General features: G+C 43.0%; 1 protein-coding gene across 8 annotated transcripts in view; it reads left to right on the top strand.

Annotated features, from left to right (window-relative positions):
• The window catches only part of kmt2cb (lysine (K)-specific methyltransferase 2Cb), a 94,805-nt gene that overhangs the window by 36,862 nt on the left and 33,638 nt on the right, over positions 1 to 24,305 (top strand). For 7 of the 8 annotated variants that reach the window (XM_004542712.4, XM_004542711.4, XM_004542708.4 and 4 more), the window contains 9 exons: positions 1,492 to 1,606; positions 4,160 to 4,335; positions 4,518 to 4,870; positions 9,428 to 9,505; positions 9,699 to 10,414; positions 11,763 to 11,885; positions 22,490 to 22,606; positions 22,760 to 22,864; positions 24,138 to 24,242. In XM_004542712.4, the coding sequence (XP_004542769.3) occupies positions 1,492 to 1,606; positions 4,160 to 4,335; positions 4,518 to 4,870; positions 9,428 to 9,505; positions 9,699 to 10,414; positions 11,763 to 11,885; positions 22,490 to 22,606; positions 22,760 to 22,864; positions 24,138 to 24,242 (1,888 nt within the window). The remainder of the gene's footprint in view (positions 1 to 1,491; positions 1,607 to 4,159; positions 4,336 to 4,517; positions 4,871 to 9,427; positions 9,506 to 9,698; positions 10,415 to 11,762; positions 11,886 to 22,489; positions 22,607 to 22,759; positions 22,865 to 24,137; positions 24,243 to 24,305) is intronic. The other variant, XM_004542710.4, reaches the window with a different exon arrangement.

Below are 24,305 nucleotides of genomic sequence, written 5' to 3'. Positions count from 1 at the left end.
ATTTTTCAAAATATCTTGAGCTTTGCGATGCAGTTTTAGATAGTGTAATTGATTAGTTTAAAGATCTTTTTACTTCAGCCAATTCATTGGCATTATGGACAGCGCAGCAACTTCTCACACCTTTGCACAGCTACATGCTTAAGGCTACTGTAAATCAGCTTGACAAATGTTTCAGCATACTAGCATTTCTTTACTAACATTAAGTAATGAAAAAAATGACATCATCAGCATATAGCTATAGCTTAAACTCAGCACTGGGTATAACAGTACAACTAGCAAAACTAGTAATCAAATGTCACTTCATTTGCTAGTGTGAATAAAAGTGGTGATAGAGATGACTTTGTTTTATTTAAAGCTATTAATAAATTGGGTATGACGCGGTCTTTCCTGTTAGCTATTTTTTTCTTTCTATTTTTTTTTCTTACCTTCATCCTCCTGAACAAGGGGCTTGCGTGAAGTTTCATAATTATTTGTATAGCAATCTAACATGGAAATCTTCCTATCATTCACACATCAGTTCTAATTTTGGCTATAATCGGCTAATATTAGCCATTTGCTATTTGTATCAACATTTGTAATGGCCCATGAAGAGCTATATTGCATATTTTTTGACCAGATGGCTCTCTGCAAATTCAGTGTTGCCGATACTCACTCAGAAACCCGCAAACACAGCACTAGGCTGATTAAAGCAAAGGTGGGTACAATATAAATGAATAAATAAATAACTACACATAAAAAATATTAGGGAAATCTGTCTACCACTGATATCATGCAGAGGACTCTTACTCCTAAAAATATTTCCAATGTTGTTAAACCTTTGATTAAGTTAATATCCTTAGACGGTGCCACCTGCTGGATTACGTTAACATTAGCTGTCTAAATACTGACAGTGTTAAGGTTTTTTGTTAGGAAGATATGATTACTTCTTTTCCTTCTTCTTTTTCTTGTCATTCTAACTCAGATTTCACAATAACTGAATATTACCATGTAAACAGTTTAGCACTTGTAATGTTCAGAGATCCACTGATCATTTGGCCAGTGACTGGAAATAATCTGTTTCTGATCAACCATGACTGGTGGCAATGGGATTTTGAATCACTTTCTGTTTTGATCTTATTAGCCTGCTACAGTCTGATGGGTCAGTGCAATTCTCTATGAATGGCTTTGTTTTTTTGTTTTTTAAACATAATTTCAACGTCAATGTAATATCCTTACAATTTATGGAAATTGGAAAGTGACCCGGACTTGAAAAGTTACTGCATTTGATTTATACTTGGATAGGAGCAAAGAACTTGTAAGCTTTTCAGAGAATTCAACTGTAGATGCAGTAGGACAGTTGAGGTCGGGTCTTGCAGGTCTTAGCAGAAGAAATGGATTACAGAAGGAAGCATAGAGCTATATCATTACAAATGACATTGTCTCATTGTATTAGACAAAAATAAATAAATAAATAAATCTCAACCCTAAAACCTTTTTACTGTCTCTTTGTAGGAATCCAGGAGAGGACACTAAAATGCTGGTGTGTGACATGTGTGACAAAGGGTACCATACCTTCTGTCTGCAACCTGTTATAGACTCTCTTCCCACCAACGGATGGAGATGTCAGGTAGGAAACAACTAATGGGTAATGTTGAAATTTAAAAAAAAAAAAAAAAAAATTAAACCGAAAACAAAGAAAAAAAAAACAGGCTTGTAAGTAAAAGTATTTGCACTAGATTAAAGTGTTTCAAATAACTGCATTGATTCATCTGGTGCAATCACAAAATTGAACAATACAATTAAATGGAAAAGAAATTAAGTTAGTTGGACCTTGCATATGACACCCACGAGAATGTAGCTTTTTGATGGTTTCAATTTGTGCTTTCTGTGGTTACGAATGACTCAGACCAGCTGATCATTTAAAGACTTCAGTTCAGCCTCAGCGCTGGAAGATAACACTATGTTTGTGTGAATGCTCATGCACAAATGGTTTGCTTGCCACTCAGCTGGCTGGTTAGCACACCGCCTAATATGTTTTTTTGCAGCACCAGTTTGAGTAGGGCACATCAGTAGAGACAGCGGGTGATGCAAGGTCTTTACTCTTGGTTCTCTATTTGACTCAGCACAGGGGCATTTCACCCCCACACACACACACACACACAGCCTTGGCACTTGCTTCTCCGGAACACTTGCCTACATCCTATGTCCCCGCTCATGTGGTAGTTTTGTTCTGAGCATTGTCGTCTCACTCAAGTAGAAATCAATGAAAAATGAGTCATTGTTCCAGTTTCGGTGTTCTGTGAAGTTCCTGTGATGTGGCTTTAAGTATGAACACTAGAATTGTTGACTGCGTACCATAGGAAAAAGGTTTACCCGAGCTCAGAGGCTAGTTAGCCGAGTAAGCCGCTAATTTAAAGTAAGTGCATACAGTCTTGTTAAAGGCAAGTTTTAATGACTATGTCTTGTGGAAAAGAAGTGCTCACAATATAAAATCTCATTTTCAATCTTTTTTTTGTTGTTGTTGTTTCAGAAAATAGACAGAATACAAAAAATTCTACTATACCCCCACCCCCATCCCACAGCAACTCAAACTACATTAATACCCCAACCTCTTAAACCCAAAGGGACATTTCTGAGGTTCCTGCTCGAAAATGACATCCTCAAAATTAATAGAGTATTTCTCTGCAATTACAAACTCTGTGTTAACAATCTTGCTATCAAAGTAAAGCTAACACACACACATATACATATGTATATATATATATATATATATATATATATATATATATATATATATAGAGAGAGAGAGAGATAGAGATATAGATAGATATATATATCTTTTTTTTTTTTTTTTAATTATTCAATAAGCAAATGTAGCCCCAGCAGAGGGGTTCTTTCAGAGAGTAAAAATTTGAATGTTAATATGTCAGCAAAAATTCAATGTGCTGGTGTGTTGCATGTCAGTGGATAAAGTCAGTAGTGGTGTAATGATTATCTAGGAATACAATAATATTAATAATAGTCCTTCTTCATTTCCTGTTTTAAATGAACAGTGACACTCAAGTGACGTACTAGGGGAATCGAAACCAAGTGAGCTTTTTTTTAATCCCAAGACAACTCTGCTTACTGGTTCATATTGTTGGTGTGGAAACTCCCTTAAAAACACTGGCTGCTATTTATTTGCTCAAGTTAAACTGTGTTTCTGTCACTCACAAAGCTGTGCTCAACAAGCCATTCCACTGACTCTTGACGAGGACTGCAGCTTTAATCATAAGTTTCAAGTAATTTCTCCCCCTCATTCAAACTAAGCGCTACAGGGGTTACTCAGCGTGCAAGCTTGGTTGATTGGCGAACAGTAAAGGCAATGCTTGCGTTATCCTGTTTAAAGAAATATACACATTTTCCTGTTATTTTGGGCCATATGATAAATAGAAATGTCTATGCTTGAGTAAATTAAACCATTTACCAAAACTGTGTTGCCAAAAATGTCTTCTCTGCAGGAAAGGGTGTGTGTATGTGTGTGCAGGGGGAAAAGAAAGCTGGAAAATATAAAAGGTTGATTACATCTGATAATTGTCTGTTTAAAAAGAATCAGCCAGAAACGCTGCTCAGATGTCCTCCATGCTTTGATTATTGTAATCCAACTTGGATTCCAGCTCTTGGCCATTTGTAGCACTACTTGGCAGTATCCTGCAGTTTTGCGGCTGTAACCTGAATATTTTGGTGCCAAGATTTTAAAGTTTTGTGCTCTTAATCAAAAATAATAATAAAAAAATATAAATGCTTACTGATGAAATAATTCAAATGTGGATTATTAATAAAAGTGCCTTTTGAAAAGTTGTCCAAAGTATTTTCCTCGTCAGAAAATTGCCCAGTTTATCATTTTCATCAAACACTATTTTTGTTTATGTTTTTTCACAGTCCCCTGGTCTATCTTTAGATTTTACATTGTACAAATCTTTATATACTCACACTGAGATTTTTATATGTTTACACTGAACTCTGGGTATGTACAGATTTCATAAGATAAGATAAGATAACCTTTATTAGTCCCACACGTGGGAAATTTGTTTGTTTGTTTCATGCTTGGTTCCCACTCCATGGTTGAAATGTCTAATCAGTGTAGCAGAAGCACTGAATTCATACTACACTTATTTATTCATGTTCATTTTCTCCTCAGAACTGCAGAGTTTGCCTCCAATGTGGAACGCGAACCAGCGGCCAGTGGCACCACACCAGCCTGCTGTGTGAGAACTGTGTCCAAAATCAGGACCCTGCTCTGTGTTGTCCTATGTGTGCCTGCATTTTGGACCCTGAGCACCATAAAGACGTAGTATTCTGCCACACTTGTAAAAGGTAAGGGACTTGTGTTTAACTGTAATACCACACATGCAGTGCTCCTTTTTAATCCTTATTTACTATGGTGTACACTGCTGTTTAATGGTAACATGGTGAAACACTTGGATAGCATACTGATAGTTCAAATTTTAGGATTGCCCCATTAGACACTCTCTTAAATTCCTTTGCACTCCTTTCAGATGGCTACACCTGGAGTGTGAGCGTCAGAACTCAGGCCAAGCAGAAATCCACCCCAGAGAGGACTATGTTTGTTCCAACTGCAGGTCTCCTGCTGCAGAGCAGGCGCTACATCCAGAGGATATGGACACCGGCCCAGAGCTCAGCCCTCAGCCAGCCTCCATGCACACAAACTCTGAGACTGGCGTACAGCTGGCTCAAAAGCACACAGACCTAGAACTTGGCAATCAGCTGCCTCCTGAAATGCACAAAGACCCAAAACCGGAATTACTTGCTGTTCCATTGCACTCAGATCCAGAGCATCTACAGGCTACTGTCCAGGAGGAGAAGCTGGCCACATCAGACACGAAGCCTGGTAGGTCTTTGTTCCAGATTAGATTATACACAGATTACACTAAGATCCTTTCACCTTGTCTTTTGATATCTTGAAATCTTTTATTTTCATCTGTGCTCAAATTTATCCCTCATAAGAATCTAAGCTGTTTCTCACCTTGTTAATCATATCTTGTTATTGCAAGGACAAGGAAAGTTATTCTTTTGATTATATGAAATAGCAAACAAAGAGGTTATATGATTAAGTATGAAAGACCATCTTTGTCTTTGTAGTTAAGGATTCATTGACTCAGCCTCTATCCACGCAGAAGCAGTTGAAAGTCTCGGCTATGAAACATCAATTTGTGCTGTAACATCAGTACTGATAAAGTTTTGAAAGTCACAGTTGTTGCAGATTAAAGTACTGAAGAGTTGTTTGGGCAAACACTAAAGAGAAGCACTCCCTCTTTTATTTGGAGGCCTTTATGAGGACTCCCAAATAAACAGATGGTGTCCTACCAGCAACAGATTAAAGCAACTCTATAGCCTTTGTAATTCTGTGTTTTGAAAATGTAAAGTACTTTGTTTCCCCATACTGTCTCTGGGGAAGATTATATGTAAGGTCTGTCACTATTAATGAAGAACTGATCATCTGCTTTACTTCAAGGAGCACCTATTTTTTTTTCCAAATATTGCTAGCATGCATCAAAATTTAACATAAAACATTTCTACTTGAGACGGGCACCAAGTTGACAGATTTTGCTTGAGCTTTAAATAAACTTTGCAGGTAACAGCCTAACTTATCAACTTGGCAAAATTTGCTAGTGATTCTTCACTGGGGGGAAAAAACGTAGCCCATTTACCTTGTGGTTTTCAGAAGCAGGTTATGATGTAATGATGCACAGCAAGCTGTCTCAGCCATGCTGGATTCAAAATATGGCCGTTGATTTAAGTTCCAAATATGAATGTTACATAGAAACCACTTAGAACATAGAAAGAAGTGCTTGTGTGTATGGGTGTGAAAGGGTGAATGAGGCAAGTTGTGCAAAGCGCTTTGAGTGCTCAGAGTAGAAAAGCATTATATATGAACCGTTCCATTTACCATTTGTGTTGTAGCTGTACCTCCGTAAGAACTTTCTGTGTTGTAACTGTAACTCTGTAAGAAGAAAATTTTCAACTGATTACATATTGTTTTCAAGTCAACACATTGGCGCCATGGTTAGCACTGTTACCTCACAACAAACAGGTCCTGGTTTCAAGTCCACCGTCTTTGGAGTCTGGATTTTCTCTCCGTGTCTGCGTGGGTTCTCTACGGTTACTCTGGCTTCCTCCCACAGTCCAGAAGATGCAGTTATTGGGGTTAAGTTATATGGTGATCCTAAATTCCCCATATGTGTGAATGTGTGTGTGAATGGTTGTCTCCCTATGACTGGTGATGTGTCCAGGGTGTACTCTGTCTCTTTCCTGTGGCAACTGGGACTGGTTCCAGCCCCTACACAACCAAGGATTAGATAAGTGGAATGGATGTTTTCAAGGCATAACCATCAAAGAGTTTTAGTACTGAACTTGAATTCAAACTTCTACTCAAGATTTGATGTGCACACCAGTTTTCTACGGATATCCCGAAGCTGAAGCATCATTCATGTAATAATAAAATTGAACTGCATCTGACTGTTCTTCCTGGTAGTTCCATTGTTTGTATTGCATTATGGTGCAAGCTTTATTGCCACTTTAAGTTGCACAGTGTTGGAATGCTTGCATGAAGCTCAGAGCTGCATCTCAATTCTGGTGCCTGTGAGATTTGCCAGCACTGGAGTGCAATATCAGTGAAATATATGGTTAGCTGGGGTTGCCAGTGGCAGCTCTGCTGCCCACTCTTGTCTAAGCAGCAGACTCCACTGATGAGAGAATGGATTGCAGTAGCATGATGGTGATATCGCTGATCCCCTGACTGCTAACCTGCCTTTGAGCTATATTGGCTCATTCATTCATTATTACTCACACAGCTTGGCCGCACTGCTCACCATATAAATGTTCTCTCATTTTACTTTTCCTGTAGCTATTCACTGTTTCATTACTAGGGATGGGTATTGATAAGATTTTAACGATTCCGATTCCATTTTCGATTCTGTTTAACGATTCGATTCCTTATCGATTCTCTTATCGATTCTCTTATCGATTCTTTTTTTTTAAAAAGGAGAACACTAAAGTCGATTAGCTTAGAACTTTGTTTTATATCTTCTCTTTGAGCAAGATAGAAATTTAGGAGTAACATGGCCAACAGTGAGATCTTAAGAGATCCACAGCCTACGGCTCTTCAATGGGGTGTCACAGGGTCCCCAGGAAAAAAAATGTATATGTAAAATAATAAAATTAATATTCTCCTGTAGCTATAACAAAGTTTAACATAAATTATTCTGTAGCAATTACACAAGAATATCCAGTAATGTCCTGCCTACAATTAAACACATTCACTTACCAAAGTGAAATCGGGGGCATCTGCTGTGGCAAATGGGTGCAAGCCTTTGACCACAAACTTAGACACTGCTGGGTGACATTCGTCTATCCTGGCCTGAAAGGAGACACTACCGGTAGACTGCAGCGAGAACTGCCAGCATCTGAGCCAGACTCTGTCTCTCTCATCATGGTTATCTAAATGCAATGCACAGTAATAGCAGGTTTTGTAATAAGGTAAATCGCGCTAACATAATATGCAATGCTAATTGATTAGTTACCTGCAGTATTAACGGGAGAGGACGTGGAAACGCTACCGCTGCTGCTGGGTTGAGCTTCGCTAGTCCGGAGCGGATCAAAAACACGACATTCGTTGAAAGCAATCGCGTGTTTTTTGAGCAAATGCTTTTGCATATTCGTAGTGTTTCCTCCCTTTGATGAAATCTCTACTTTGCAAGTATTGCACGTTGCCCTGTTGTCATCCTTTCTCATAAAGTGTAACCAAACTTTTGAGCGTTTGCGCCGCTCAGGCGCCGTGTTTCCTACTGGGTAAAAGACGCTACTCAACGTGATGACGTCATTCGGGGCGACTGGAATCGATAAGGGAATCGTTTTTAAAAGTGGCAAACGATTCCAAGGAATTGAAACAGTGGGAACCGGTTCTCAACAAGAACCGGTTTTCGATACCCATCCCTATTCATTACTGGATTTACCTGGTGAGGCAGTGAGTTACTGGTTGTGGTTTTTAAAGACATGTGGAGTGAACTTGTTATATTGTGCATACATTTTTAATTGTTAACTTTTTAAAGTTAACAGTAAACACAAAACAGTATTATTCCTACCCTTCTCTTAACATGTCATACCCCTTTTACTTAAAATATAGTGTTTGGGGTTAAAGGCTCTGAACTGAACAGTTATAATTTTTCACTAGGTATTAATAGGACACTTTAAAAAAAGAACTAATCTGTACTTAATTTATGCTCTTTTTTTCCCCACTTTTTCCTTTTTTTAAAAAACATGTGATGATGACTATGCTGCCAGCTGCCCACTCGTGTAATGCAATTAAAGTCATTAACTGGAGCTGTTCATCACCTGCCAGGATTCACCACCCCTCAGGGTTTAACAACAGGCTTACAGTGACTTAACTGACAGATGCTGTTAGATCCATTCTGTGAATGCAGGCGAGGCCTGACTTTAGGCCTTCACTGCATTAATCAGAGCTGCATGTTTATCTAAACCGTCACCTTATTCACTGTAGGAGATATAGGAAGTAAGGTGTTAATATGAATGTGAATGCGTGTTCAGCTTGGTCAATAGCTGATGGCTGGAGATGGTTGGAGGCCCATCTCTCTAATTGACTCTCTGGCATCAGCACCGGATGAGCACCTGCAAGCTGCACAGTCATGAGCCCAGAGCACACAGACCCTGGGATGTTGGTTGTCATGGTTACTCCCTTCCCTGGCAGAGATGCGTAGCAGGTGCATGTGTGTGTCAGGATCAGTATGACATGGGAACTTGTGGATTGAAATGGTGGGCGCCTCCTTAAGACTAGGCTATCTGTACTGTCAGAGGGTGTCTGGCAGAATACTGGCTCGATGTTTGGATTCCTGATAGCCAGCAATGACTAGTTCTATTCATACCAGACTAGTCAAACGCATTGCTGTCTCTGCTATAAAACCAAATAGAAAGGGGGGTACACATTACAAAACCAAAGTGATGAGAGAAAACAGGAGAGACTATATTAATACCAAAATGAAGTCTGTGATACAAGCTTACCTCATGTGGTTTTTTGCACTGCGACCACTTGTTACCCAAAATCAACTCTTCTCACACACTTCTCACGGTGCTTTCACGAGTGAAAGAAAGTGATATTGGTGTCATTGTCTCAGGAAACTACATCATTGTTTAGTTCTGCTTGTTTTTACCAGCTGATTTGAGATGAGTGTTTTTAGAATTAATGGAAACATAATTTTTAGAGAACTGTCTTCTTGCTGGGTTTCCAAATCCATCTGTGCTTATGGGCTACTTTCTTTATTCTTTAACCACTTTGAAGATGTTGTGAACAAAGTTAGAGTCTTATTCTTGCTTTTAATGAAGTGATGTATATTTTATACCTAATCTTGTTAATATTGAATCTGTCTTTTAGACATCTCTGTGGGAGCAGACATAGTAGAGAGGCAGGTTACTGAACCTTCTGTCAAAATTCCAGCAGAAATTAAATCAGGTTTGTACAGGCCACTTATTTATTTACCACTTTACTCATATTGATTTATATCTAATAGTTTTTATAAAGTTTTGGTTAACTACAATGCTTATGGTTTATTATCAAAGATAAAATAATGTGTCAATTTTTTTTAAGATGTACATTTTCTACCAAATCTAAATCTTTGTCATTAATAACCTAATTCCTTCTTCAGAAACAAAACCAGCAGTAAGAGCCCAGCTTGCATCTACAGAGAGTCATGCGTCTTCAGTGACTCTGAGCCAGGAGTCTATTCCAGCGCAACACTCTACGGAGGGACTACAGACACAGGACACCACAATACAAATCAAACCAGCAAATACTGAGGCCTGCCCTGAAAAGGGCATGGTCAACCCCAGCACAAAGGATTTTAAGGCCATCATCTCAACCACCAAAGAACCAGGTACTGCATCAGTACCCTTCACGGACCAACCGATGGTAGTCGCACTACCCCAGCCTTCAAATATGGATGTAGTCAGGGGTTCTTTCCTGGAAACTAATCCAAAAGAACTCAACAGTGATAGGAGAGAGGGTATTTTTCACAGAAACCTGGCAGAGACTGTTAAGCCCTCCACTTCTACATCAGAAGAGATGGACACTACACCGGAAAAGCCAAGTATGCCATTTCCCAGTTTGTCTTTAGAGGAGAAACCCCTTAAAACAACTGTGGAAAGGCTAGCTGAAATGGTTTCTTCACCTTCCAACTCCTCCCCTCTGGCTCGAGGGACATCTCCCAGAGAACTAACTCAGACCCAGATTCTAACATCAATGAGTGACCACAGCAGTGTAATGCCCACCACCACTCTCATAGCATTCACCCCCAAAATTGGGATGGGAAAGCCAGCCATCACCAAGAGGAAGTTTTCTCCTGGGAGACCACGAGTGAAACAGGTAGGAACCTGAACATCATGTCACAGCGACTGTTGATTTTTCTGTCCCCGTCTGTCTGATTCTGTGATGTTCCCTGTCCCACTAATAAACCAGATCAGTGTAGGTGAACAACTGGTGCTTGTATCTTGTGCACTCCTAAATCTATGTGGGTTGGTGTCCTGTGGGTTTATGAAATTAGATTATGTTGGGTTGAAAGAGTTGAAGAAACTTGTGGGGTTGAGTATATGTTTTTCAATGAAATTTTAGGACAACACAGTGAATGGTGCTCTATCCACTCTTTGCACTCTCTTTACATGAATGTGCACCACAAGATTAGTCACAGTGTTTATGTAAATCTGAGTTGAGTGTGTTTTATTTTCTGTAGGAGATGCAATTTTAGCGCTAAATCACATTTTCCTGATGGCCCTCGCTATCTTCCACCTTTGGCATAGCAATCAGTCTCCCTGTTCATCCAATGTCCATGTTACAAACATCAGTCCTGTTGAGGATGAGCATTCATCAAATCACATATTGCAGTGATCATTGCCATTATCACATCCTATTTATATCATTATTACACCATCAGTGACAGTGAGTGACTTGTGGCTATATAAAAAAAAAAAAATTTAATCTTATAATATTAGTGTTTAGAGTTTATAATGTAAACTGAAAGCTGACTGTCAGCAAAATAAATTACGCTCATGACTGTAATACACTGTGAATGATGCCAGTGAGGACAGACTAACTCAGTTGGCACCGTTTCTTTCTACATATATCCCATTTCTAAAATCAACATATGAATCCAACTAATTTGTTACACAAGGCCAGGAGAAATCTCTTCCCAAAAAACTTGAATGCTGCTTTTCTATTTAGCATGTTTTTATCTGATACACTCGTCTACTGAGTTACTGACGCAGTGCCCCTGTTTTGTCAACATGCCAAACATACTCGGTTGTCATGGCAAGAGGTAACAGGGCCTCCTTTCCTGCTTTATGGTGCCTTGATACTCCTGGCAAATTCTGCTGCTTGAAAAGCAACTAACACAGTGATGCTCTCCAAAGATACTTCTTAAGTTCATGTGCATGAAAGGGTTCGCTTTAACAGAGAATGCAACCTAATAACTCATCCTCTTTCTAGTCTGGCATATCAGATGCTCTCTTGTACCTCTGCACAGTTTGGGTGTGTATTGAGTGATTCCCAAATGGCTACAGTAGGAGCTCACTACATTTCTCTAACATCTTTCTTTGTATGTTTTGTTTCTTTGCTGGCTTGGTTTTTAAGTTGCTGCATTTTTTTTCTTTTATTTTTGTCGCCCTCCTCCCTCCCTCTCTCCCTCTCTCACTTTCTCACCCACCCCTCCTTACCTTAGGGTGCATGGAGTCCCCATAGCAGTGTGAGCTCACCCTTGTCCTGGTCACCAGACCAGCCAGAGGGTTGGGACGTCCTAAAGACCAGGCAGTCCTCTGGCAGTCCCGGCTGGAGCATCAGAGTGGTAAATACCATGGCTCACCAGAGACGGCAGGGCAGCAGCTGCCCTCTGTTAGCCCTCTGTTTGCCAAAGTGACGCGCACTCCCTGAGTGTTCCTGAATGTCACTAATGTGTACTGAAGCCAACAACAACAATTACTGTAATCTTAAAGTGAGAGGGGTAGTCGCATACCAATGACTAAGCTAATGACGTTTTTAGGGTGAAAGTGAAATATTACTCTGTACAAACAAGATAATTTTGTGCTTTTACAGATTGGAGTTGCGTAATCAAGGGTATGGTATAGTGCTAAAAAGGATTTTATTTTTATTTATTTATGTAATTATTTTTTAACATGCCGCTATTCTGGTGTCAAGCCGAAATTCATGATGTGCAGTTCAAAAATCTCAAGCAGCCTCTTCATTTCTTTATATTTTGCCAGACTTTATTGTTTTTTGTTTTTTTTTAAGTGATCATGAACAATTTTTCATCAGCCTTTGTGATCTTCTTTTAAAGTTTTCTTTGGACATTCGCTGTTTTTTCACTTATTTTCAGTCTAGTGCTTGTACCTGACCATTTCCATATGTTTTTGTTTATTAAGCCACTTAACACTGACCTATGAATCATTCAGGTTTTTTAAAAAGGGACTGGTTCACGGGATGAACCAGTGTTGTTTGCCCACAGCAGATAATTTAGCTAAGAATAAATTTAAATTGTATCTTGAGTGTTAAATTGTATTTGTCAAAGATGACAGTTTTTCAGGCATATTTATGCACCAACAAAATTATTCATAAAGAGCTTTTAGCTAAAATCCTGGCATATCTCACATTGTATGCAGTGTGCCCTTAAAAACACATTTGAGGAAACTGGTTTGTGGCGAACAAAAGAAAAGTGACAAGGGTAAGGAAGTTTCTACAGTACATGAACAGTATGTGAAAGCCATATCCTTAAGACATTGGAGGGGGGGGGAGAATCAGCAAACACCTGGCACAGTACCTGAAGAGATGCATCTCGTCCTTCAGTTGATCGATATGTTGTTCACTCAAGTCTCATCAGAAATGATCTCAGTCGAAGGATGGCTGTCAAACCATTCATAAGGAAGGGAAACTGGGAGAAGAGGTGGAGATAGTCCATGTTACATAAGAACTGACTGAACTGAAAGTCCTGTAACAGTCTGTAAGTGTAGTCTGTAAAGTTACAATAGGTCTGATGGGGTGATTAAAACCAAATTTTTTAATTTTTGGTTCAGATCATTGTCAGTATGATTGGAGGAGGTCAGGAGAGTCATTTTTTAGATGGCTATGGACACTCACTGTTTTACCAGTAAGTGTCCATAGTCATCTAAAAAACATGCAGACTCTGTTATGGCCATTTTCCTTGTTAAATGTAAAGAAACGGGAGTGGCTGAAGACTTTTGCACAGTACTGTAGCTCTCAGCACTGTATCCCCAATGATGTTTTTTTGATACTGCGAGAAGCGCTGTGTAGTACAGGGACCCATATTATCTTAGCTGAACATGTCAATTAATAACACACAGGATAAACAATGTGGCACACAACATTTTGTAAAACTTAAAATGTAATACAAATAACTTAAGGTTATGTATATAACCCCGGTTCTCTGAGTAGCATGAGTGAGTGTCTCACTATGGGAACGCCTCCTGCGTGACCTCATCAGAAGCTCAAATACCATTACGCCAGCCCTTACAGGCTGGCTAGGTGATGCCCATGTCAGGAGGGGCCAGTGCCTCCCTATATAATAGGCTGACATAGCGTCAGATGTCATTCAAAACAAGCCCACCTCTTCCTCGCTTCCATAGCAAGGAGGGCGGTCTGGTGAGACACTCACTCATGCTACTCAGAGAACCGGGGTTATATACATAACCTTAAGTTCTCTTTCATAGCATTCGTTTCGTGTCTCACTATGGGAGAAATACTGACTCCCGGATTGCCGAACTGTCCCCAACAGCACTTCACAGGGGAGAGGCCCCCACCCGGGAAGAACCTGCACTGAGGACTGAATGTGCTAGGTTAGGTGCTGTCACATCTAACCTGTAAAACCTAGCAAATGTATGAGGCGAGGTCCAGCATGCGGCTGCACACACCTCCTGAATAGAAACTCCCCCAAAGAGAGCCCATGAGGTTGCCAGACCTCTAGTGGAATGCGCACGTAAGCCAGCAGGGGGCTGAAGGCCCCCGCTAGTATAGGCCAAGGCAATTGCTCCCACTATCTAATGGGAGAGGCGCTGTTTAGACACAGGCTTTCCCATATGTGGTTTAGCCCAGGACACGAACAGCTGGTCACTTTGTCTGACACTCTGGGTTCGGTCCATGTAAATGCGCAGGGCACGGACTGGACACAAGGTATGCAGCCGCTGTTGCTCCTCTGAGGAGAAAGGCGGTGGGCAAAAGGCCGGCAGTTCTATAGGGGAACATGCGCCGACAACCTTCGGGACAAAGGCAGGGTTGAGCCGCATACAGACCCTCGTATTATCCGAGGAGAACTGAATGCATGACTGATGCACTGAGAGAGCGTGGATCTCTCCCACACGTTTAGCAGAAGCTAAAGCAATTAAAAGAGCCGTCTTCAAGGACAGAAATTTCAACTCAACCTGTTCCAGGGGTTCAAATGGGCAACAGGAGAGCGCAGCCAATACTGTGGGAAGGTCCCACGATGGAGCCAACGGCCTAGACGTAGGCAATTTACGGCGTGCACCCTTCATGAAACGGCATATTAAGGGATGCTGGCCAACAGTCTTTCCCTCAAAACCAATATGGCAGGCTGAAATTGCTGCCAAATACACCTTGATGGTGGAGAAGGCTTTACCCTTATCAATCAGGGCCTGAAGAAATGACAGAATCACAGCCACCGAGCACTGAAAAGAGATGGCCTGTGATTCTAAGCACCAGCTTTCAAACACACGCCACTTGTGCTCATATAGCGTCCGAGTAGACGATGCTCTAGAACACTGAATAGTGTCGATAACACTATGAGGGAGCCCCACCGTGTTCAGGTTAAACCACTCACGGCCCAAGCCCATAGAGCTAGCCTCTCTGGGTGGGGGTGGAATATCTCCCCCTGTGCCTGAGACAGGAGGTCTCTGCGTAGTGGTAACGGCCAAGGAGGGCCGCACAGCTGCTGAAAAATCTCCGCCAGCCAGTGTTTCCCTGGCCAGTGCGGGGCTATCAGGATCATATAGTGACTTCTCTCCCTCACTCTGGCCAGAGTTGGAGAAATGAGGGCCACTGGGGGAAAAGCATAGAGGAGGGTTCTCGGCCACTCGTGAGCTAGAGCATCCACCCCGAGTGGAGCTCTCTGATCGTGCAGCGAGTAAAACAGGGGACACTGAGCATTCTCCCTGGATGCATAAACGTCCACGGTCGCCTGACCGAATCGCAGCCAGATCTGCTTCACCACCTCCGGGTGAAGCTTCCAGTCCCCATACAGCGGGTTGCCCCTGGAGAGAAGATCTGCTCCAAAGTTCAAGATCCCCGGCACGTGAGTTGCTCTCAGTGACAGCAGGTGGGCACTGCTCCAGACTATCAGTCTGTGTGCCAGCGTGTGTAACTTGGGGGACCCCAGACCCCCCTGTCTGTTGATGTAGGCCACAACGGTGGAATTGTCCGACCTCACTAAAACATGATGACCTCTCAGCCAAGGGAGAAAGTGTTTTAGCGACAGGTGAACCGCCAGCAGTTCCAGACAGTTTATGTGGGCGGAGCGCATGTGAGGGCCCCATTCCCCATTCACTGTTCTGCCCTCGTGTGTGACCCCCCAGCCGGAAAGAGAGGCACCTGTGGAAATCACCTTCCTGGCTGAAACTGCCCCCATGGCAACGCCCTGAGACAAGAAACCTGGCCTCTTCCACTCGCGGAGAGCGAGTGAACAGTCTGCAGAGACTCTCACGCGACGGTGGCCGTCTCGGTGAGGGTCCAGTCCCCGCGAGCCCACCCAGCGCTGAAAGCCTCTCATGTGCAGGCGTCCCAGTGTTATCGCCACTAGAGAAGAAGCCATCAGACCGAGCAGCCTCTGGCACTGTTTGAGGGTCACTGTGCTGCCTCTGCGAAACAGTGCAAGGGATGACTGTATGGCCGCCGTTCTCTCCGGGGACAGAAAAGCCCTCACCCGAAGGGAGTCTAGGCTGAGCCCTATGAAAGTAATGCATTGAGTTGGCGCCAATGTGCTCTTTTCCACGTTTATCTGGAAACCCAAACTCTCCAGATGGTGTATGAGAGCATTTGTGTGACAAGTCGCTCCCTGGCGTGTTGGGGCTGCCACCAGCCAATCGTCGATGTACGTGGCCACCCGAATGCCCTTTTTCCTGCTGCCTCGGTGCATTTCACAAACACCCTTGGGCTCAGTGAGAGACCAAAAGGCAGGACTACAAACTCGTATGCCATCCCCTGGAAAGCAAATCTCAGATACTTTCGGTGTGGGGGATATATGGGGATGTGGAAATAAGCATCCCTCAGGTCGATTGATGTGAACCAGTCGCCCGCTCGTACAAACCGTAGCAGCGAGGCGTGCGTCAACATCCTGAACTTGTATGTCCTCAAATGCCGGTTCAGGGCACGGAGATCCAGAATGGCTCTCATCCCCCTCCCCCTTTTCTTTGGCACAAGGAAATACCTTGAATAAAATCCGCTGTGCATTTCCTCGGGAGGGACAACTCTTATAGGTCCTTTGTCTCTCAAGGTGGAAATTTCCGCCAGGAGAAAACTGGCAGACTCGCCCGGAGCACGAGAGTAAACAATTTCTTTGAATTGTGGTGGAGCGACACTGAATTGCAGCCTGTAGCCCTTTTTCAATGTCCTCAGCACCCATGCTGACTGAGTGCAGGTGGCCCAGCTCTTCATGTGGAGAGACAGAGCGCTCACTGGCCACTCCACCGAATATGGCGTTTTGGCGCCCCCTTGTGGTCGCAGCGCGAAACACACGCCATTTCGGCGTCCCGTCACCTCTGTCACAGGCGAGCGAGGTGACGGGCTCATCTGCATCATCACAGCCGTGGAAACGCGAGTCTCCACGGGCTGCGTTATGGCAGACGGTGCTCCGTTTTTCAGCATGTTTGATTTTCTCATGTGTTTTGCAACACTTGACAGCGCCCTCGGCAAATTGCCTGGATGCGCGTGTCGGGGCTTTTTTAATACAGAATGCATGAGAGAAGTGCTCGTGTGGAACATGTCCCGTTGAACTTGCTCTGGAACGGAGCTGGGAGGCGGCAGGGCAGCCCATGAAGGGGGGAAACTGGGTTCGCTCCCGCCTAGAGGAGAGGCTGTCAGGCCGGCCGCTTCTTCCTCCTCACGATCGCGGCAGCGGGGGGAGGAGGAGGGGCCGCTTGAGGTCTGGCCTGGGGAGACTGCTTCCGAGTCCATGGATTCTTAGTGGCCCCGGCAGCCTGGGGGGCTGCCTGCGTCTTAGGCACTTTGGGAATCCTGAAAGCGGGGACCGGGCGAGACGCTGCCTGCGCGAATGACTGGCGCGGCGCTGCTGGGGTGGCGTGCTGGGCCCTCCTCGGCAGGCAGAGTTTCAGAGCCTCATCATCTCTCTTTTTCTCCTCACATCTCTTCTGCATGGATGTAACAGCCGCACCGAAGAGACCGTGAGGGACGACAGGGGTGTCGAGGAGTCCCTCTTTTTCCTTAGTCGTCAGGTTGGTGAGCCCGAGCCAGCGTGCTCGCTCCTGAAGAACCATGAGGCCCATGGCTCTCCCAGTAGCCTGTATGGCTACCTTGTGGAGGCGGAGGACGTGGTCAGTTATAACGCAGATTTCATCCCACACTGTGGTATCTGTGTTAGCTGTCATGTCCTCTTCTAGCTCAGCTTGGTAAGCCATTAGCATAGAAGAGGCGTTGTGGGCTCTTACTGACAGAGCCGCTGCCTTGTAGCACTTATCTGTAAGGCTAGACAGGAAGCGGTCTGTTTTGGAGGGGAGAGATGGGGCCGATGAGGACAGAGACGTCTTCGGGTGAAGATGGCTCGCCACCAACGGCTCCACTTGTGGCATCCGGCGGAGGCCGATAGACTCCATCCCCTCACAATCCAGCAGGGAGCTCCCCTTGATGGGGTGTTTCTCGCTGTAAGGTTTTGCTTTCCACGTCACCGCTATCTCATCGAGTAGCTCAGGAAAAACAGGCAACACATGCTTCCCCGTCTTTTTCGCCTTCGGCAATTTCTTACCGTCAAAACGAGACTTTACAACCTCTGTTTGTATGGCGGGCCACGGGATGTTGAGCCTAGCGGCTGCGCGCTTGCACATGTCCTGCATGTCGAGATCCAGGGGAGACGGTGGTGTCGGTTTTTCAACCTCGCCGGTAGCCGAGGGCTTTGCAGCCCAGCTGATGCTAGCCAAGGAGGTGGAATCGTCCTCCTCGTTAGCATCTCCTCCCTTGGTGACTTCAGCATCGCGGAAAAACACACGATCTCCGTGTGCCTCCAGCGACGGGAAAGCGGTCGCGATGGGCTGAGGGTCTGCCTCTGCCCAGCTCGGCCCTGGCGTTGCGGCCAAATCATCGGGCATCTCAGTTTCTCCTTGCGCCGCAGCAGCCTCACACAGCAAAGGGTCGCCGCCCGACAGGTTAGCCCGGCGAGCTAGCCTGCGGCGGAGTAGTTTGCGTGGGACAGCCGCGCAGTGGATACAGTCGTGTGCAGGTGTCAGGGCAGCCTGAGCGTGAGATAAGCCCAGGCATGCCGCACACACGGGGTGTGTATCCCAGGCAGAAATCTTCTTGCCGCAAGGACAAAGTTTTGCAACTTCGTTGGCCGTCGTAGCCATGGTTAGCTAGAGGGTTGCGCACGTTAGCGAGACTGACACTGAGTGCGGAGAATATTGCTATTCCTCGCTAGCGTGGGGTGAAAAGTGTTGCTACTTTTCTACAGGTATTGCTACCTAATGTGTAAAACCGCTAGCGTCGAAGGGTATTGCTACCTGATGGTGAAGCTAGGGGTACCTTTATTAGCAAAGTGTTGCTACTTCGCTTTCGGAAAGTATTGCTACTTCCCTGGGTGAAAGTATTGCTACTTGGCACCCGCACTAGCCACAGAACAGTATTGCTACTGCTTGTATGCTAGTGGACAACTGAAAGCTGGGAACAAAGCGCCCGGCGACCGAGTTGTTCACTCGAATCTGTGGACAGTTTAGCTTTAGCACCCAATAGCACAGTTGTCTACAGGCTTCTGTGAGAAGCGAGAAGAGGTTTTTGAATGACATCTGACGCTATGTCAGCCTATTATATAGGGAGGCACTGGCCCCTCCTGACATGGGCGTCACCTAGCCAGCCTGTAAGGGCTGGCGTAATGGTATTTGAGCTTCTGATGAGGTCACGCAGGAGGCGTTCCCATAGTGAGACACGAAACGAATGCTATGAAAGAGAACTCAACATTTTCTAAATGCTGGTACTGTTAGCAGACTATAATGCTATTTTGCTGGTTAATTTTGGAAGGGCTCAATTGCTGCAGTGAATTTAAGAACAGAAAATACATTTTACGATGAGAATACAGAAAAGGCCAACTAGAGGTGCACCGCAAGAATTTAAGGTCACAAAAGGAGCTGTGTCTACTGGTTTGTTTTCTCTGGTTACATTGCTTCTGTATTTCTTCTATTGTTTGCTTTCTGTGTTCTGAACCTTGTTCAGGTAGATACTCGCAACACAGCAAAAAGCCGTTAAGCAGGTGAAAGTGAAGGTAATGCATTACTCAAGGTTTTTTGTTTGCCAGCAGCGGCATAATCCTGAGTGAAGGAGGAAAAAACAAAAAAACAAATGCAGATGGATTCAAAGCTGAAGACAAACAACATTTGAAATGGATATGCATTTGCAGAATAAAGACAGTGGCTAAAACAGTTTAGAGTAATAACAACAATGCGTAACTGTTAAATCCTCTTATTTATGCTATTGTAATACAAATAGGTTGTATTTTTTGTTATTTTCAGTGTATTGTACCACTAAAGCTATTAATGACACATGTTTAATGTAACTGGAAAACTGGACATTCTTGTTGTAATTAATAGATCATAGGAGTACAGTCTTTGTAGCAATATGCGGTATTTAACAGGGCTCCACTTATGCCCCAGAGATAATTATAGTTTGATGGTTAGGGTTAGACATAAATGTCAGAATCAGAAATGCAGTAGGAGCGGACCTTTGCAGAATACAGGTGTGGAAAGTGTGTGTGTGTGTGTGTGTGTGTGTGTGTGTGTGTGTGTGTGTGTGTGTGTGTGTGTGTGTGTGTGTGTGTGAGAGAGAGAGAGAGAGAGAGAGGGGGGGAAACCTCAAAACAGTTAAAAAAAAAATGTTATAGGGCATTGGGCCCCATAACATAGCAAGGTTTGACACATTTAGCATGTTCTTTTTGTTTTATTTTTTTTAATTATGTGACTGGAGGTATTATTTTACCGTTTTTGGAAAATCTACCTACATTTGGTTCTTGGTGTTAATTTCAGACCTTAAACAGAGCAATCTAGCAAGTGTTTGTTTTTGGTTTTTTCCTCTAAAAAATACTCTATGAACCGATCTGTTTATCAACATCAATCCAAAAGCTAACTTCAAACCATCAGGGCAACATACTGTAGGGCACAGTGCTTGGCAAAGAAGAAAAACCAGCCGCAGGGAGGAGTTTCAAAAGCTCCCACGTAGAGATTTTACCCAGTTGGGTCAGTAACGTATTTTACATTTATTCGCCAGTTTATTTAGGTGTTTTTTTCCACCCTCCAGAGCCATCGGCTGTCTTACTTACTTACTTACTTGTAGACAAACCTCTCGCTCTCATGTTGGTGTTTAGTTTCTGTTAACCAATTTCCACTGGCTCAATGACCAAGCTACTATTGTGGAGGACCTTGTATTGTAGCTTCTTCCCAAGGAAGCTGCTACAGCTAATAGTGAAGGTCCTGTCTTGGCAATCCGGTGTAAGCTAAAGGGTGCTGCTATGCTGAGCTCACCAATGCTAGAGAGCAGAATAAGAGCTACCAATTGCACTGAGGATACATGTGCATTTATTGGCTAGGTGGTTAGACTTTCATTTTGCCATCTTTGTAAAGAATACCAAAGAAAACCTCGCAGGCTATCAATAAAAACAAGTCTCTTATGTTATGCCTAATGGCACTTTTATGCTCACCGCTTGCTCCCTTGACGTCACATCCGCCGACGCTTGCGGCCATTTTGGTGTCACTTTGGCTGGTTGTGCACCTCTCGATTTTTGTAACCTAAAGCATTCTGTTGCTGCCACCATGGCTGGGTTACAGGCACAAGTGTACAATTGTATCAGTTTTTATCGCCATTTTAATCATATCAGTACGGAGGTTCACAGATTATACAAAGAGAGAAAGGGCAACAGTTTGAACGGTAAAGACTTGGTGGAAAACAACTTCAGCTATAGCCACAAAGCTAAAGCTAGTCAAGATGGATTCTTTTGTGATTGTGATCATGGTCTCATGAGAATCCAGGTGCATTGCACCTGCCTTGTTGCACAGTAGCTGTAAGTGTTACATTTAACCAAACGGGAGCTGTGGGCAGGGCATTGAGACCACAAAGCGGTCACTACAGATACATCAAAGTTACATGAGAGCCAAAGTAACACATTTTTAGATCAAGATAATAAAATAAAATGGTAAAAAATAATAACTATATAGACAGTCTGGGAGAGAGGAGGAACGAAAAGCTGAATATTAGCTCAGATAATTGGCTGATCCTTGCATTGAGTGTTCCATTTCCTCTTTGTCCACAATGCACTAATGTGTTCTCTGTGTTGTACTTAAACCCATTCATGTAGCTGTATTTATTAAAGTACATTTTTCCTCTCAGATTTAGACTCTGTGAGAAGTCTAAGCCAGTTTGTTGCCATGGTGACAGCCATTACTCTTAGCAATACTGGGTAAGGGTTAATTTGTACTCTATGGTAGGGGGTGTAACTCAGGTTAAATACCATCATACAGTGCGCCTATTAGGAGGAATATTGAATAGGCGAGACCTGAGTTTGGGATCAGGGCCAACTGTGGGATTTTAAGGGCAGGGACTGAGAAGTTCAGTTAAACATAAGTCAGTCATTCGTGATTAGCTAGAGACCTGCTGTCAGAAAGGTGCAAAAGGCAGAGTGGAACACTGTATTGCTGTAACAGCAGTTCAGAGGCCTCTTTCACTTTCTCCCATGCTGGTTGTCTGGCAAAAATTGAAGTGTACCTCTGAAATAACAGTCATTTCCATGAATTATCAGAATGTCAAGAACCAGGTTGATTTTTTTTCCCATCATATCAAACACTGACGTGATGATCAAATGTTACATATTTCTGAAATGTAGTTTTGACCCTTAAAACAAGCTGACAGTTCTTTTAAAAAACACATTAAAGCCAAGTATTACTAACAGACTGCAATAGGTAAATTACTCATCGTGCGGGCTGTACTTTCAGTAGTAGCTTGCATCCATATAAACAAAGAAAATCATTACCTCTCTGGGCAGTAAAAAAAAAAAAGATTCAAATAATATATCAGAGGACAAAAGAAACCTTTAAATCTCTGGCTACTGATCAATTGCGTATGCAAGCATAAAACCAACTTTGGCACTTTTGTCTGCCTGCTTTAGTTTGTAAAATGTGATGTAGTCATTATCAGAGCTTATATTTTTGGTCTCTTTATCTACAGGGGCGAGGCTCAGGCTTTCCCGGGAGGAGGCGGCCAAGAGGGGCTGGTCTGTCAGGTAGAGCAGGACGTGGCAGGGCCAGAGGGAAAAATGGAGTGAGTCCCAGCATCAACCCTGGGGTATGTGCTGTTTCCGTTTGAGATATTGCACTACATTAAAATTGGTGTTAGTTTTCCCTTCAGCTATAGACCCTAATGAAATATTCCAAGCAGCGTTATCTTTGTTTGTCACACTTTGTTTATTTTGTGGGGGGTTTTTCTCCTTATATGCAGGTCACCACAATAGAAAACCCATACCCAGTCAAGGAGGAAGAGGAGAATGCAATGCATAACACAGTGGTCATATTTTCCAGCAATGATAGTTTTACACTAAAACAGGTGTGTTTTTTCTCTATGTTTACACATAAGTGTTCAGACATGGTTCATTTTGAATTTCAGACCTTCAACGTGCAAAAATTCATGGGTTGCAATTCAGTCTGTGCTTAAAAAGATTTCTCCCACTGGAGATCATTAATTCCTGTGGAGATACTGCCTGCAGGAAACACAGTCAATTATATAACACAGGATCACACTGAAATTTGATTATTTCTTACTTTCTCTACCCCAAATCATATCTGTGTGCTGTTTTTCTCTGTAAAATATGAGTGATTGCTGACAGTCTCTGCAAAATATTAATCAAGACTTTGAAGTAAGCAGAAACTAGGGTTTGTATTGTAGTACATTAATTTTTAGAGAATTTTAAGAAGACCACTGCTTATCAGCGCAGTTATTTACGCTTAATGCAATCAGTACTGTCATTCGTGCTTGCAGTCCTCTGACAAAAGAGAGAGGTGTGGAAAAATAAATATGATTAAGTGTGAAGGACAAGCTTAGAAAATGGTAAATGGCCTGGTATTTATATAGCGCTTTTCTACTTTACACTCAAAGCACTTTATACAACATTTCTCATTCACCCATTCACACAAGCACTTTTTTCTACATTTAAGTGCATTCTAGCTAACATTCACACTCATTCATAGCCCAGTGAACACATTGCAGAGCAACTTGGGGTCCAGTATCTTACCCAAGGATATTTGACATGCAGACTGGAGCAGCCAGGGATCAACCCGCCCACCTTCCAATTAGCAGATGACTTTTTCTACCTTCTGAACCACCCCACCCCAAAATGGCTGCAGTAGGCAGTTTTCTTTCTTTTTTTAAATTGAGTTTCATTTCACTTTAGAAAAGTATGTTATTGCATATGTATATTGTCACATCTTTGTTCTGCACTTCAGTAGCTAAGCTAAAGGAATGACAACTGCACAAACAATAACAAGAACAGCCCAAATTATGGGTTGTTCCACATATTTTGACGCTGCCCCCTGGTGACAGTAGACAGCTACAACATGTAGCTCTGCAAGGACCAGCACATCAACATGCCAGTCTCTTACAAAAGCGTTTTTTTAAAAATATAAATACCTTTGTATGTGACAAGCAGACTTGACAAAAAGTTTGACAATAGGCAGGAATTCCTATTCTGCAAAAAATGAAATTAAGCAGCTGCGGATTTTATTTGATTTCATTTGTTTTGTTTTAAGCGGTAGTGTGTTAGGGGTTTTTCTAAACCTTGCTTTGGGAAGTTGGGAAAGTCAGTGTCTTTCTTCCTTTTCAGGACATGTGCGTGGTGTGTGGGAGTTTTGGTCTTGGTGCAGAGGGCCGTCTTCTGGCCTGTGCTCAGTGTGGCCAGTGCTACCATCCATTCTGTGTCGGCATTAAGGTATAGTATGTCGCTATTGAGTTTGTACATTAGAAATGGCATTTGGCAAACTGAACTACATGA

Source organism: Maylandia zebra, linkage group LG18 (assembly GCF_041146795.1).
Source record: "Maylandia zebra isolate NMK-2024a linkage group LG18, Mzebra_GT3a, whole genome shotgun sequence".
Taxonomy (NCBI): Eukaryota; Metazoa; Chordata; class Actinopteri; order Cichliformes; family Cichlidae; genus Maylandia; species Maylandia zebra.
Note: the sequence above shows the minus strand (reverse complement) of the source record. Positions and strands in the feature narration are given on the sequence as shown.